Source organism: Hypanus sabinus, chromosome 10 (assembly GCF_030144855.1).
Source record: "Hypanus sabinus isolate sHypSab1 chromosome 10, sHypSab1.hap1, whole genome shotgun sequence".
Taxonomy (NCBI): domain Eukaryota; kingdom Metazoa; phylum Chordata; class Chondrichthyes; order Myliobatiformes; family Dasyatidae; genus Hypanus; species Hypanus sabinus.
Window position 1 is genome coordinate 2,390,511 of NC_082715.1, and position 17,583 is coordinate 2,408,093.

The following is a 17,583-nucleotide window of genomic DNA, read 5'->3' on the forward strand; positions in this document are numbered from 1 at the left end:
TCGGGACGCCGGTTTTTGGTCGATACTGGTGCCGAGATCAGCGTTTTACCTCCGACGAGTTACGACACCCGCAGCAGGGCACCGGGTCCCCCCCTGAGGGCCGTGAATGGTAGCACAATAAGGATCTATGGCACCCGTCAGGTGCAGCTACAGTTCGGCTCCAGCCAGTTCACGTGGGACTTCACACTGGCCGCCGTAGCCCAACCGCTTCTGGGTGCGGATTTTTTGCGGGCTCACAGCCTACTGGTCGACCTGCCCAGGAAGAGACTGGTACACGCCGAGACCTTTCAGACGTTCTCCCTGGGTTCAGCCCAGTTGCCAGCCCCTCACCTCGGCTCCATCACACTGTCCGACAATGACTTCACCAGGGTCCTGGCGGATTTCCCATCGGTTCTGGCACCGCAGTTCACAGCGGCCATGCCCCGACACGGCGTACAGCACCACATCCCGACCCAGGGACCACCCCTCCACGCCCGCGCTCGGCGGCTTCCCCCGGACAAGCTCCGACTGGCGAAGGAGGAGTTCCAGAGGATGGAGGAATTGGGGATCATCCGGCGGTCTGACAGCCATGGGCCTCCCCCCTGCACATGGTGCCTAAAGCGACGGGAGGCTGAAGACCGTGCGGCGACTACCGCAGGCTGAACGAGGCTACCACACCGGACCGCTACCCTGTGCCGCACATTCAGGACTTTGCAGCAAACCTGCACGGCGCACGGATCTTCTCCAAGGTAGACCTCGTCCGAGGGTACCATCAAATCCCGATGCATCCTGACGACATCCCCAAAACGGCTCTCATCACCCTGTTTGGCCTTTTCGAGTTCCTCCGCATGCCATTCAGCCTGAAGAATGCCGCACAGACGTTCCAGTGGTTAATGGACGCGGTGGGACGGGACCTGGACTTCGCGTTCATCTATTTGGATGACATCCTCATAGCCAGCAGCAGTCATCAGGAGCATCTGTCCCACCTCCGTCAACTCTGCACCCGACTGAGTGAGTACGGTCTTACAATCAACCCTGCCAAATGCCTGTTCGGACTCGATACCATTGACTTCCTGGGCCACAGGATTACTAAAGACGGGGCAACCCCTCTGCCCGCTAAGGTAGATGCGGTCCGCCACTTCCCCCGACCCACCACGATCAAAGGCCTTCAGGAGATCGTAGGTATGGTCAAATTCTACCACCGCTTCCTCCCTTCAGCTGCCCAGATCATGCGCCCCCTGTTCGCCCTGATGTCGGGTCCGAGCAAGGACATTACCTGGGACGAAGGAAGCTTTGGCGAATGCCGCAATGCTAGTACATCCCAGAATGGACACCCCTACCGCCCTCACAGTGGACGCATCTAACACGGCAGTCGGTGGGGTGCTGGAGCAACTCATCGCAGGTCGCTGGCAACCCCTGGCGTTTTTCAGCAAACACCTGCGGCCACCCGAGCTCAAGTACAGTGCTTTCGACCGGGAACTGTTGGCGCTCTACCTGGCAATCCAGCATTTCAGGTACTTCCTAGAAGGTCGGCGCTTCACCGTGTTCACGGACCACAAACCGCTTACCTTTGCGTTTACGAAAGCGTCCGACCCCTGGTCGTCCCGCCAGCAACGCCACCTGTCCTACATCTCTGAATACACGACGGATGTCCGGCACGTCTCGGGTAAGGACAATGTCGTGGCGGATGCGCTCTCTCGCCCTACCGTTCATGCCCTTTCCCAAGGGGTAGACTTTGAGGCACTGGCAGAGGCGCAGCAGGCGGATGAGGAGATTCCGAGTTACAGAACCGCAGTCTCCGGTTTGCAGCTCCAGGACCTCCCCGTAGGCCCGGGTGAGAGGACCTTACTCTGTGACGTCGTCGCCACCGGCCAGCCCCGTCCCGTCATCCCGACAGCCTGGCGGCGCCGTGTTTTCGACTCCATTCATAACTTGGCGCATCCCTCCATCCGGACAACTGTCCGGATGGTTTCCAGCAGGTTCGTTTGGCAAACAGGTCAGTGAATGGGCCAAAACGTGCATGCACTGCCAGACGGCCAAGGTGCAGCAGCACACCAAAGCCCCACCGCAGCAGTTCCATCCCGCCCACCGGCGTTTCGACCACATTCATGTGGATATCGTGGGCCCCCTGCCAGTGTCGCGTGGAGCGTGGCACCTCCTGACTATCGTGGACCGGTTCACAAGATGGCCAGAGGCGGTCCCGCTCACCGACACCACCTCCGAATCTTGCGCCCGAGCCCTGATCACCACCTGGATATCTCGCTTTGGTGTACCGGCCCACATTACCTCCGACAGAGGCGCCCAGTTCACCTCCAGCCTGTGGTCAGCTATGGCCAGCCTTTTGGGGACTCAGCTGCAGCACACCACTGCCTACCACCCACAGTCGAACGGGCTAGTGGAGCGTTTCCACCGTCACCTGAAGTCGGCCCTCATGGCCCGCCTGCGGGGAGCCAACTGGGCGGACGAGCTTCCCTGGGTCCTACTCAGCATCTGCACAGTGCCCGAGGACGACCTGCACGCCTCGTCGGCCGAGTTGGTATACGGCGCGCCCCTGGTCGTCCCCGGGGAGTTCCTACCAGCCCCACGGGGGCAAGAGGAAGATCCCGCAGCAGTCCTGGGCAGACTACGCGAGAAGCTCAGTAACCTGGCCCCCATACCCACTACACAGCACGGGCGGAACCCGACCTGCGTACCCAAAGACCTGCAGAACTGTAAGTTTGTGTTTGTACGAAGGGGCGGGCATCGGCCACCGCTGCAGCGGCCATACGAGGGGCCGTTTATGGTGCTCCGGAACAATGGGTCCATGTTCGTGCTGGACGTTGGGGGGAAAGAGGAGGTTTTCACAGTGGACCGCCTCAAACCGGCCCATGTGGACCTGGCGCAACCGGCCGAGTTTCCGGCACCTCGGCGCAGAGGCCGACCTCCCAAGCAGGTTCTGGCCCAGACTGTGGACATTGGGGGGTGTATTGCCGGTTCTGGGGGGGGGGGGGGTTATGTGGCGACCCATTTCCTGGCACATCCGAACTGGCTCACAATTAGATAGCCTACAGGGGTTTGCGAGCACAGAGCTTTGGAGCCTCTGTGCCACGGGGGGCAGGTTGAGGGAGGCTTAAAAGTGAGGCTAAGGATTTCGAATAAAGTTTTTTCCTTCAACTGCAGTTACCGACTCCGTGTCGTAATTTTAGCGCTGCGTGTAGCACACCGCTACATTAGATTGGTGTTCACCTTGTGTCATGGTACCTAAACCCATTGGTGGTATCAGATTCTGCACTGATTACCGAAAGGTGAATGTTGTAACAAAAACCGATGCCTATCCAATCCCTAGAGTGGATGATTGTGTAGGCAAGGTTGGAAAAGCTAAGTTTCTTACAAAGATTGATCTGTTAAAAGGGTATTGGTGTGTTCCATTAACAGATAGAGGTAGAGAAATTTTGGCATTTGTAATGCCTTCTGGGTTGTATGAATACAATGTTCTGCCATTTGGAATGAAAGATGCTCCAGGAACATTCCAGAGAATAATTAATCCTGTAATTCAAGGGTTAAAACACACAGATGCCTATATTGATGATTTAGTTACAGGGAATGACACCTGGAAATCCCATATCTCTGCAGTGGAAAAGTTGTTTGAAAGGCTCTCAAAAGTCAACCTGACAATTAACCTAGCTAAGAGTGAATTTGGCCATGCCACTGTGATATATCTTGGTTATATTGTAGGTCAAGGCAGGTTGGTTCCTGTTCAGACAAAAGTTCAGGCCACTTCTGAGGTCCCATCCCAAACAGGAAAAGGGCTCTTAAAAGATTTCTGGGAATGGCTGGATATTATCGCAAGTTCTGTAAGAACTTTGCTGATATTGCTCTCTCATTGACTAACCTCCTGAAGAAGGGTGAAAAGTTTGTTTGGACAGAACCTTGTCAGGAGGCATTTGATAAATTGAAAGCTACCTTGTGTCACCAACTTGTGGTGCCAGTGATGAAGCTGCAGGAGCAGTGTTACTACAAAGGGATGATTAAGATGATGTTGACCATCTTGTGAGTTACTTGTCAAAGAAATTCAATGAGCATCAAGTAAGTTATTCCACCATAGGGAAAGAATTATTATCACTTATTTTGGCTTTGCAGCATTTTGGTGTTTATGTTTGCACAGCTCTAAACCACTTGTGGTTTATATAGTTCATAACCCTTTGGTGTTCTTGAATAAGCTGAAAAACAAAATTGCTGAATTGGAGTCTGATTTTGCAAGAGTATGATCTCATGATAACTCACTTTAAAGGCAAAGATAATGTAATTGCTGATTGTCTTTCCAGATATTAAAATTGTTATGTAATGGAGTGGAATTTCCTCTTTGTATATGCTCCTGCAATATGTTGTATTACTTTGTAGTGTGCTATATGATAACCGAATATGTATTATTTTACATACTGTAGATTCTAGTTAAAATTTTACTCTTAATAGATCAAAATTTTCTCTTCGGGGGGTGGGGTGTTAGGTGCCACATAGCTTCCTTTACTAAGTGTGATGTATCTATAGTTTGGATTCTCAGCAAAATGAAACTACAGTCATGTGAAGCCCACAGAAAATGAAACTAAGAACTCCCAGTAAAACAAGAGTTTCTTTTCTGTAAGCGTCACTTGATGACATATTATGATGGTATTAAAAGCGAAACACAGACCGATTGCGAGAAGTCCATGAGAGTTGAAGGAAAGAGAGAGAATGAAGGTTGCAGGCTTCGAGCTATCTGGGAACAGCTCACGATCGAGAAGGGTACAGTCTGATGCTCACCTAAACCCAAAGGATTGGGTTAATCAGTAGCACACTGTGCATTGTGGAGATGTGTCTGTCTTTCATATGATCCATGAATGTTGATTTTGTGACAGTCACTTTGTGAAATCCCTTCTCTATCACCTGCCTTTCCTCCCTCTCACACTGTCTACAAGCTTTCTCTATTTGTGAGACAACCTCCTCTTCCCCAGTCTCTTCAGTTCGGTTCCCACCCCACAACAATCCTAGTTTAAACTCTCCCCAGTAGCCTTAGCAAACCTCCCCGCCAGGATATTGGTTCCCCCTGGGATTCAAGTGCAACCAGTCCTTTCTGTACAGGTCACACCTGCCCAAAAGAGGTCCCAATGATCCAGAAATCTGAATCCCTGCCCCCTACTCCAATCCCTCAGCCATGCATTTATATTCCACCTCATTCTATTCCTATACTCACTGTCGCATGGCACAGTCAGTAATCCCAAGATTACTACCTTTGCAGTCTTGCTTCTCAACTTCCTTCCTAACTCCCTGTAGTCTTTTTACAGGACTTTTCCTACCTATGTCATTGTTACCAATATGTACCATGACCTCTGGCTGTTCTCCCTCCCACTGCAGGATATCTTGGATGCGATCTGAAACATCCCGGACCCTGGAACCTGGGAGGCAAACTATCATCCGAATTTCTTTCCGGTGTCTACAGAATCGCCTGTTGGACCCCCTAACTACAGAGTCCCCTATCACTACTGCTTTCCTCTTCCTTTTTCTTCCCTTCTGAGTCACAGGGCTGGACTCTGTGCCAGAGGCATGGCCACTGTCACTTCCCCCAGGTAGGGTGTCCCCCCCCCCAACAGTACTCAAACAGGAATACATATTGTCAAGGGGTACAACCAAAGGGGTACTCTCTGGTACCTGACTCTTCCCCTTCCCCCTGCTGACTGTGACCCACTCGTCTGTATCCCGTGACTCCGTTGTGACCACCTGCCTATAACTCCTCTCTATCACCTCTTTGCTCTCCCTGACCAGGTTCCCTAACTCGGTCCCTTAGGAGCTGCAGCTCGACACACCTGTGCAAATATGGCCATCCCTCCCTTTCACTCTGCTGCCCACTGTATATGGCAGTCTTCTTTTTAAACCTACTGGCTGATGTCATGCGCCTGCGCATTCTTGCCTGTCTTTTACCCCAAGTAGTAAAACTGCCTTTGCACTGGAAATCGGCCATTCACTCGCAGCCTTCTTGCTCCAAATCCAGAGACACCCAGAGACTAAGCCTTCACTTCACACTCAAAGACCAGTGGTGTCCGCTGTCCCAGGTCAGTGGGTCACAAGAGCAGAAGTCCATGAGAGCAGGTAGCAGAGGGACATGCCCAGAGTTCAGAGTCCTGCTGTCGGCTGGACTTCAACTGCAGACTTTTGTATGTTTCAATGATAAGTAAGTGATAATATGTGATAATGGCTAGATGGGAGATGCCAGAGAGTAGTGGTGGATAACTGTCGGGTTGGAGGCTGGTGACTAGTGATGTGCCTCAGGGATCTGTACTGGGTCCAATGTTGTTTGCCATATACATTAATGATCTGGATGATGGGGTGGTAAATTGGATTAATAAATATGCAGATGATACTAAGATAGGTGGCATTGTGGAAAATGAAGTAGGTTTTCAAAGCTTGCAAAGAGATTTAGGCTAGTTAGAAGAGTGGGCTGAAAGATGGCAGATGGAGTTTAATGCTGATAAGTGTGAGGTGCTACATTTTGGTAGGAATAATCAAAATAGTACATACATGGTAAATGGTAGGGCATTGGAGAATGCAGTAGAACAGAGTGATCTAGGAATTATGGTGCATAGTTCCCTGAAGGTGGAATCTCATGTGGATAGGGCGGTGAAGACTGGCCTTTATAAATCAGAGCATTGAGTATAGGAGTTGGGATGTAATGTTAAAATTGTACAATGCATTAGTAAGGCCAAATTTGGAGTATTGTATACAGTTCTGGTCACAGAATTATAGGAAAGATGTGAACAAAATAGAGAGAGTACAGAGGAGATTTACTAGAATGTTACCTGGGTTTCACTATCTAAGTTACAGAGAAAGGTTGAACAAGTTAGGTCTTTATTCTTTGGCGCGTAGAAGGTTGAGGGGGGACTTGATAGAGGTATTTAAAATTATGAGGGGGATAGATAGAGTTGACGTGGATAGGCTTTTTCCATTGAGAGTAGGGGAGATTCAAATAAGAGGACATGAGTTGAGAGTTAAGGGGCAAAAGTTTAGGGTTAACATGAGGGGTAATTTCTTTACTCAGAGAGTGGTAGCTGTGTGGAATGAGCTTCCAGTAGAAGTGGTAGAAGCAGGTTTGATATTGTCATTTAAAGTAAAATTGGATAGGTATATGGACTGGAAAGGAATGGAGGGTTATGCGCTGAATGCGGGTCAGTGGGACTAGGTGAGATTAAGCATTCAGCACGGACTAGAAGGGCCAAGATGGCCTGTTTCTGGCTGTAATTGCTATATGGATATAAAGTGGAACTGGTCACATCAAGTCCAAGTGCAGAGGAATGAAATGACAACATGGAAGCTCAGGTGGTCAGGTTAAATGGTATTAGATCTAGTGACTGTGATTTAATATTATGCTACAGTGGGGTTTTAAGTCATGACTTTTGAGTTATTAGACTCATATCATAAACTGTAGTGGATTGTTTTCCATTATTTTGTCTCTCATTAGTCAATGTCTCATTTTTAATTACCCTTACCTTGCAAGATTCTTTCTAAAACTCCACACAAGATCTACTTCAGTTTGTATATTTTTCAATAAATTTTAAAATTTGTCAAACACGATTTGCTTTGCTTTGTCTCTTTTCAATTCACCGGTAAATTCTAAATACATATCGCTTTTATCTCAAATTATATATGCCAAGATCTAGCTCACAATTGACATTAATTAACTGTTGTGTAGCTCCTTGATTTATTCTTTATTTTATTCCAGAATAATTAAATTACTATGCTGTAGTTCATTGCCACAAAACAGTTTGTACTTACACAGCACCTTTGATTTAGCCCTGATGGAGGGGCTCAGCCTGAAAGTTGACTGTTTATTCATTTCCATAGATGATGCCTGCCTACTGATCTCATCCATCATTCTATGTGTGTTCCCTTTGAGTTAGTGGAATGCAGGCACCCAGTGAACTGAAGTGATAAAGTTTAAAGACTGGCTTGATTTGTCATGCATACATTGAAATATACAGTGAAATGCATCATTTTGTGTCAATGATCAACACAGTCTGAGGATGTGCTGAGGGCAGCCGGCAAGTGTCACCGTTTCTGGCACCAGCACAGCATGCCCACAGCACATTAACTCCTTACAGAATCTGGCAGGGATTGAGCCATAAGACCATAAGGCACAGGAGCAGAATTAAGCCATTTAGCCCATCAAGTCTTTGATCAAGTCAATTTTTCCACTGAGAGTAGGGGAGATTCAAACAAGAGGACATGAGTTGAGAGTTGGAGGGCAAAAGTTTAAGGGTAACACAAGGGGAATTTCTTTACTCAGAGAGTGGTAGCTGTGTGGAACGAGCTTCCAGTAGAAGTGATAGAGGCAGGTTCGGTATTGTCATTTAAAGTAAAATTGGATAGGTATATGGACAGGAAAGGAATGGAGGGCTATGGGCTGTGCAGGTCAGTAGGACTAGGTGAGAGAATGAGTTTGGTATGGACTAGAAGGGCCAAGATGGCCTGTTTCTGTGCTGTAATTGTTATATGGTTATATGGTAATAAGTCTGCTACACCATTCAATTATGGCTGATTTATCTCCCTCTCAACCCCAATCTCCTGCTTTCTCTCCAGAACATTTGACATTCTTACATTCTTACCTTAAAGATCCCTGTTCTAAAGCGACATCCTTATATTCTGAGAATGCACCTTCTGGTCCTAGACTCCCCCAGTATAGGAAATATCCTCTCTCTATCCACTTTCAATATTTGATAGGTTTCAATGAGATTCCACCTCATTCTTCTAAACTCCAGGGAGTACAGGCCCAGAGCCAATTGTCAAAGAAAATGAAAGTGGTTCTAGATCAAATTATCCTCCCTTGGAATCTTGCTGTATTGAGTAAAAGAAGTAATGTCCTGTTTTAATGGACATAGGTGTCTGAGTTCAAAGGACAAGTAGATAGATAGATACAATAAGTAGATACAATAGAAACTTAAAAGGAAGATATCATAAAATAACATTACAGATTAATGATGTGGAATATTGAAAGGGAAATTGAGAGAAATAAAGAACAGGAACAAAACCCACGAGTGGATAGCACAAAAGGAAAGACAAACTGCTTTTATAAGTAGAATACAAGTAGATAGTCTGGAACTTCAGACCAATGAAAGAAAGAGTCTAATTTTAAAAGATGAAGCTTTGTGGGATTTGGTATCATTTCACACTGTGCAATTGCTCAAAATATTGCAGGCTGGGTGCCACGGTAGCACAGTGGTTGGCATGACACAATTCCAGTTCGGGGCATCAGAGTTTGGAGTTCAATCCCAGCGATCTCCGTAAGGAGTCTATATGTCCTCCCTGTGGAGTGCATGGATTTTTTTCAAGGTGATGACGTTTTCTCCCACAGTCCAAAAGATGTATCAGTTAGTAGTTTAATTGGTCATTGTAAATTGTCCAGTGATTAGGTTAGGGTTAAATTGGAGGCTGTTGGACCAAAGGGCCAGAAGGGACCAGTCTATGCTGTATCTCAATATAAAATATAATAAACAAATAATATATCTTCTACTACACAGACTCTGTGTCCTTCCTCGTGCAATTCAAAACCTCTCTGGAGCAGCTTCGATCATCCAATGCTCAATTTGAAATTATTTTATTTATTTAGAGATCAGTGTGCAACACGCCCATCCGGATGAACGATCTGACCATCCACCACCCACCTATTTAATCCTAGCCTAGTCAGAGGGCTATTTACAATAACTCAATTCATTTATGAGCCAGTACATCTTTAGACTGTGGGAGGAACCCGGAACACCCGGAGAAAACTCATGTGGTCACAGGGCGAACATACAAACTTTCTTACAGACAGTGTCAGAACTAAACTCCGCACTCTGACGCCCCGAACTGTGGTAGAGTCATGCTAATCACTATGCTACCAAGGCACATCAACATTCACCATCCCAGATGGGACGGAAACCCACAATCTCTGGTTTAGAAGGCTAGTGCTTTATCCATTAGGCCACTGAGGCCAAATGTAAATTACTAGAACATTTTTCCTTAAAAATTGCATCCTATCTTCAAGGACTCCTGTCCCATTTGGGTTGTGATTCCTTAACTCTAATTTGCTTTTAGATTTAAAAATGCACTGAATATGTTTTCTGTATTATCCAAAAATATTGGCGAAAACCACCTAGCTATGCAGAAAGTCTATTTGTCGAAAAACGAATTTAATTGCCAAGGTGAACTCAGAAGAAATATGTTTTATTAAGTTCCATAAATTCAAGATTACTGCAAGCTGCACATTGAATAGGACAAACATCCTTATCTTGGTTCCCAATTATTTATAACCAAGGAAATACCTACTGAAATATTAAGAAATTAACATCTTGTAAAGGTTTAAAACTTCCATTAAAATAGCAAGCAAATAGGAATTCAGGCAAATGTGCAAAGTTTTCATCAGTTTATATTACGTAGTAATTTCTCAGCTTATATGCAGCCTCAAAGCAGTCAAACAAATCTTCAGGTATTGAAATAGTCTTCCCTAGGATAAGATGTTAACTCAATGGCCTCTCGATTATGTATGGGAACAGAACCAGTATGGTCTTCTCCTTTTGAAGCCCATCCACTTCAAGGTCAAACATGTGCATTCTGAGAATCTCTTCTGCACACCACTGTTTTAACAGATAGTTATTTGAGTCACTGTTACCTTCCTATCATTCTCCTTTGACATCTCACTGGATTTTTTTTTGTCCTTCACACCATTCTCTGTAACTCTTGAAACTTTTGTGTGTGAAAATCCCAGATCAGCAGTTTCTGGGATACTCAAGCCATCCTGTCTGGTACTAGTAATCATCCCATCGCCACGGTCACTTGGAACACATTTTGCCCCTTTCTGCTGTTTGGTCTGAACATTACCTAAACTTCTTCACCATGTCTGTATGATTTTATGCACTGAGTTGCTGCCACATGATTGGCAGGTTAGATATTTGCATTAATGAGCAGGAATACAGTTCACATAAAGAAATCTGCAGATGCTGGAAATTCAAGCAACACACACAAAATGCTGGTGGAATGCAATGGTTCAGGCAACATCTATAGGGAGAAACGTCGACAGTGCTTCTCCCTAGGAATACAGTTGTCCCTATTAAAGTGACCTCTGAATATACGTTAACATTTGAGAGTAATTGCGGCAAAGATCAAATAGAGTGCTGCCTCATCTCATCAGATTTTCCCCAAGTTAAACCATAGTCTTTCAGTCTCCTAAGTACAATGAATTCCAGTTAATTGGGACACATTGGGACCAGTACATTTAGGCCTATATAAATACATGCCCCAATCAGCCAAAGGTTTATGAAAATAGTTGAGAAGCTACAGAAAAAAGACAACTGTTTGACTGAGTAAAAAATCACATAGTTAAATGAAGTACAGAACAAATTAGAACATTATTCACCCTGTAATTTGATAAGGAGAAGATAAAATCAAATGTATCTGTATTACAGTGGAGTAAAGAGAATTACAGAGGCATGAGAGAGGAGTTGGCCAGAATTGATTGGAAAAGAAAATTGGCAGGGATGATGGCAGAGCAGCAATGTCTGTAATTTCTGGAAGCAATTTGGAAGACATGGATATATATACTTCCCAAAGAGGAAGAAATATTCTAAAGAAAAGATAACATAACTGTGGCTAATAAGAGAATCAAAGCCAACATAAAAGCCATAAAGAGGACATGTATCAGAGCACTGATTACCGTAGTAGGAAGTTACAGGATTTAGAAACTTTTAAAATCAACAGCAGGCAACTAAAAAGGTAATTAAAAAGGTAAAGATGGAATACGAAAGTAAGCTAGCCAATAATATTAAAGAAGATATCAAAAGTTTCTTCAGATACATAAGGTATAAAAGAGAGGTGAAAGTGGCTTTCAGTCCACTGAAAAATGATGCTGGAGAGCTGCAACGGGGGATAATGAAATGGTGGACGAACTGAATAAGGAATTTGCATCAGTCTTCACTGTGGATGATACTAGCAGCATGGTGGAAGTTTCAAATGTTGGGGGAATGAAGCATGTGAAGTTACCATAACTAGACAGGAGGCTCTTGGAAACATGAAAGGTCTGAAGGTAGATAAGCTACCTGGACCAGCTGGTGTACAGTCCAGATGGAGGTGGCTGAAGAGATCAGGGAGGCATTAGTAATCACTTTTCAAGGTGCAAAGGGTATTGGGAGACATTATGCCGGATTCCCTAAGGGTTAATTTGCAGGTTGAGTCTGTGGTGAGGAAGGCAACTGCAACATTAGCATTCATTTCAAGAGGACTCGAATATAAAAGCAATGATATAATGTTGAGGCTTTATAAAGCACTGGTGGAACCTCAATTGGAGTAGTGTGAGTAGGCTTGGACCCCTACCGGTATCTTAGAAAGGATGTGCTGAAACTGGAGAGGGTTCAAATAGGTTCAGGAAAATTATTTCAGGATTGAATGGTTATCATCTGAAGTGCACCTAATGGCTCTGAGCCTGTGTTCACTAGAAGTCAGAAGAAATAGGGGTAACCTCATTGAAACCTATTGAATGGTGAAAGGTCTTGATAGAGTGGATTTGAAAAGGATCTTTCCTATCGTGGGGGAGTCTAGGACCAAAGGATACAGCCTCAGAATAAGAGGCATTCTTTTAGAACAGAGCTGAGGAGGAATTTCTTTAACCAGATAGTGTTGAATCTGTGGAATTCTTTGCAATGGGCAGCTGTGGAGACCAAGTCTTTATTTATATTTAAGGTAGAAACAGATATATTCTTGATTGGTCAGAGCATGAAGGGATATGGACAGAAAGCAGGAGATTGGGTCTGAGAGGAAAATTGTATCAGTTATGGAGGAACAGTCATTATGGGTCAGATTACCGAATTCTGCTCCTATATCTGATGGTCTTATGGTTTTATTACCCATATTACTACAGTACTGTAAGATTGTGTATTAGTCAATGGTGTTGTCTTCTTTTGGTTGACTGTAAATGAAGAAAATCAGCACAGACAGTTCATGCAGATAATTGACTACCATCATACAATGCTTTCAATGATTGTATCTTTCAAATCTTCATTTTCATTGTAACATTCAAGATGTTTTTCAGTAACTTCAAATTCTTCATAGTCTCTAACTTGGTGAAGTAGAGAAATCATTTTCTTTCCACTCCTAGCATTTCTGGCATCTGCAGGCCCCAGTGCTTGAATCCACAGTGAGAAAAACATTTTGAATTGTCTTATTGCTTATTTATCACCAACTATCAGTGACAAAACACTTTTCAAACACGAACACATGCAGCTGATACTATTTAAAAACTTTTCACTTTAAACACGGTGCAGTGTCTAACAGCCACACAAGTGCACACAAATGACACTAATTAGAAACTGTTCAACAGTCTCCTGTCCCAATTACGACCATCCTGGCTATTTTCTCAATTAGATTTTATTTTTCAAGAGTCGTCCCTGATTATCGGATGACCCGATTAACCAGAATCTACCGTATTTAGCTCGCAAACACGAGGAAATCTGCAGATGCTCGTTCCACCAGCACTTTGTGTGTATATTTAGCTTTCATTGTTTCTGAAGTGCACTGTGTAAACAGTACATTTTAGCTAAGAGCTTGATAATCAGGAAGGGAATATTACCTACTTGAGAAAATCAAATGCAAAATATTATTCAGAGATTGTTGTCATAATCCTACCTTCAGTGTCCAGGTGCCGAGTGGATTCTCCCCCCACGAATGCACTGACATAAAGGTCCATTTACTCAAGCCAGCTTGAGACAAATCAAACATCCGTGTGCTCAGAAGCTGTGACTTTGTTCCAAAGGGAGAGATCAGGTCAACACTGAGGTCACCCCTGCAGACGCTGGTAATGCTAACAACAGCCTGGAAGAAGATTCAATAAAAACATTCATTCAATTATGGCAAACAGATTGTGTGTCCCAAAAGCTTTGAGTAAAATGAGTTTCTGCATAATTCCACTATTGTTTGCCCTCTGGACGTTAACCTTTAACTCTTACTATGCCATCCCCTACTCAACCATCCAGTCCATTCTCTCTTCTCACTGCTGCTATCAGGAAGGAGTTACAGGAGCCTCAGAACAGTTATTACCTCTCGACCATCAGGCTCCTGAACCAGTGTGGATAACTTCACTCTTCTCAACACTGAAATCACTTTCAAGATCTCTACTACTTGTTCTCAATATGCCTCAAGGGAAAATCTTACCTTCTGAGAATAGGTTGAGTGAACTTGGCCTTTTCTCCTTTGAGCGACGGAGGATGAGAGGTGACCTGATAGAGGTGTATAAGATGATGAGAGGCATTGATCGTGTGTATAGTCAGAGGCTTTTTCCCAGGGCTGAAATAGCTAGCATGAGAGGGCACAGTTTTAAGGTGCTTGGAAGTAGGTACAGAGAGGATGTTAGGGGTAAGTTTGTTTGTGCAGAGAGTGCTGAGTGCGTGGAATGGGCTGCCAGTGATGGTGGTGGAGGTGGATACAATAGGGTCTTTTAAGAGAGTCTTGGACAGGTACATAGAGCTTAGAAGAATAGAGGGCTATGGTAGAGGGCTTAGGTAGTTCTAAGTTAAGGACCTGTTCAGCACAGCTTTGTGGGTTGAAAGACCTGTATTGTGCTGTAGGTTTTCTATGTTTCTAACTTTATTCCCTAGAATATAGAAGGGTGAGATTAAATTTGCTAGTTATACAAAATTATGAGGATAACTCATAACTTTTTCACTCAAGGGAGGGGTTGGAGTGTGGAATGAGCTGCCAATGGATGTGGGTTTGATTTCAATATTTAAGAGAAATTTGGATAAGCACCTGGATGGGATGGGTACGGAGAGCTATTGTCAAGGTGCAGGTCAATTGAACCAAGCAGAATAAGAATTTGGTATGAACTAGATGGACTGAAGGTCCTGATTCTGTTCTATAGTGCTCTGTGGTTATATTTTCCTTGCACACCTAATCATAAAAATAAAAGTGATTTCAAAAGAACAAAAATAAACCAAAATCATCCCTTAAATGAATATTAACATGCTGCATTGGAATACAGCTGGGAGATTGGCATTATGTTGCAAGAACTGAGTTTCAACCTGACAGGGAGTTGTTGAGAAGGTGGGATGCTTAGTGTTCAAATCTTTCAAAAATCACTTGTGTTAAGTGGAAAGGGTGAGCAATTTCAGATTCTAGTGTCAATGTCTTTGAGGATCTATCCTGGGTTCAACATATCACTGCAGTCACAAAGAAGGCATGACAGCGGCTATCTTTCATTAAGAGCTTAAGAGATTTGATATGACACCAATGACTCTCAAATTTCGACAGATGTGCTGTGGAGAACATTTTAACATCACCGTCTGGTGTGGAGGGACCACAGCACGGGATCAGAAAACGATGCAGAAAATTGTGAATTAATTCTGCTCCATCATGGGCACCAGTGTCCTCAGCATTCAGGACATCTTCCTCAAAAAGGTAACATCAACATTAAGCACTCTCATCACCCGAGACATGCCCTCTTCTCATTGCTACCATCAGGGAGGAGGTACAGGAGCCAAAAGGCACGCACTCAAAGATTTCAGGACAGCTTCTTCCCCTCCACCATCAGATTTCTGAATGGAGATTGCAATTAATTTAACTTTTTAAATATATATATACTTAATATAATTTACAGATTTTAATACCATGTATTACAATGTTACACAACAACAAATTTCACGCTAGTAATATTAAACCTGATTCTGATCACATTATTCATCAGTTCCTATTGAAACGTAGTTCCCAGTTAATATTCAATTGCTTCCAAGCACACAGAATGTTCAGGAAAACACAAATGAAATTTTCTGTAGAACAGTGAGATTAATGCAATTTTAGTGACCACTGAAGTTCCACCACCACTAGTTTATCATTTCCTGTCAGATTCACCTTAAGTACAGGTGCTCTAGTACCTAGCATCCCCTTATATACAGATCTATTTACAGAAACTATCTTATGTTCAGATCTATTTACAGAAGCTATTTTATGTTCAGATGTATTCACAGAAGCTATCTTTTGAACAGATCTATTTACAGAAGCTGTCTTATGTATTTATATTTATTGTGTTTTTTTTATTTTTGTGCTCTCTCTTATTGTGTATGTTTTTTGTGCTGTATCTGATCTGGAGTAAAAATTATTTTGTTCCCCTTTACACAACATCAAACAAACTTGAATCTTGAGCTATCTTGAATCTATTGGTACCATTTCAATTTTTTTTTTCTGGTGGCTGTATGAAATTTCTTTTGTTATTTTTCACGCTCTTCCTATCTCAGGTCCCCTGCATTATCCATTGATCTAGCCTTGATAAATTTGGAAAGCAACAAGCTCTCAAGCTTCTTAAAATTCTCTTTCAAAGACCAGTCAATAAGAATGTCTGGGAAATGACCTGAGTTGCTACTTCTCCCGCCTGCTTTTCAGAATTGTCCTTTCCTGATGTTTACCCAGGAATGTCTCTAAAGTCAGAAAGATATCCTGTTGAGAATTAGGAAATCAAATTTTCCATCTTCCTGAGAAGCTAGTTTATTGTATGACCACAGTTCTATTTCCTCCTCATATCATTGATTCCTCTTGTTTCATATCTTTCTACACAATTTTTATTTTCACAGTGAAGTCTCAGATATGAAGGCCCACTTGAATATAACAATGACCATTTATCTGCAGATGTTAACTGTTGGTTTGCTAGTAATTCCCAAAGCTCATAAATAAAGATTGGAATGAAAACTAGTATTTACTCATTATTTAATGGAGATACTTCATAATGCATAGTTCAGTGGTTGCAATCAACACCTATCTCAAACAAGTATCATAGTGGTGCCACAATAGTTCTGCCACTTTACACCCTCCACATCAGTAAGACCAAGAAATGATTGTGGATTTCATGAAAAGGATGTCAGTGGAAGATACATTAGACCTCAACGAGGGGTCTGCATTGGAAATAATGAGCAGTTTCAAGTTCCTGGATGTCAACGTTTCTGAACATATTGATGTAATTGCAAAGAAGCCACACCAGTGGTGTTTGAGGAGTTTGAGAACTTCATTAGGAGTTTGAGCTGATTTGGTATGTGACCAAAAATTCTAGCAAATTTTTACGGAACATTCTAATGATTGCATAACCACTTGATATGGAGGGGCCATTGCATAGGATTACAAAAGGCTGTAGAGGGTTGTAAGCTCAGCCAGCTCCATCATGAGCATTAGCCTCCCCAGCATTGAGGTCACCTTCAAAAGACAAGGTCTCAGGAGGGACGCATCCATCGTTAAGGACATCCATACACCAATCTTCTCATTATTACCATTAGGGTGGAGGTACAGGAGACTGAAGATACACACTCAACTTTTTAGCGACAGCTTCTTCCCCTCTGCCATCAGATTTTTGAATGGTCCATGAAACATGGACGCCACCTGATTATTTTTATGCTTTTTGCACTACTTGTTTATATATTTCTTATTGTAATTTGTAGCATATTTTATGTACTGTACTGTTGCTGGAAAACCACAAGTTTCATGATCTATGCCAGTGATGATAAATCTGACTCGGATTCTCATTCTACAGCTCCAACGATCCAGGCTGATCTTGCTCACCAGTGCTCTCTGTGTGGAGTCTGCATATTCCAAGAG

General features: G+C 43.7%; 1 protein-coding gene across 1 annotated transcript in view; it reads right to left on the minus strand.

Moving 5' to 3' along the window:
* Positions 1 to 17,583, minus strand: part of LOC132400430 (PC3-like endoprotease variant B) — a 1,805,907-nt gene that overhangs the window by 238,167 nt on the left and 1,550,157 nt on the right. The window contains exon 15 of the mRNA XM_059981370.1: positions 13,639 to 13,824. Within this exon, the coding sequence (XP_059837353.1) occupies positions 13,639 to 13,824 (186 nt within the window). The remainder of the gene's footprint in view (positions 1 to 13,638; positions 13,825 to 17,583) is intronic.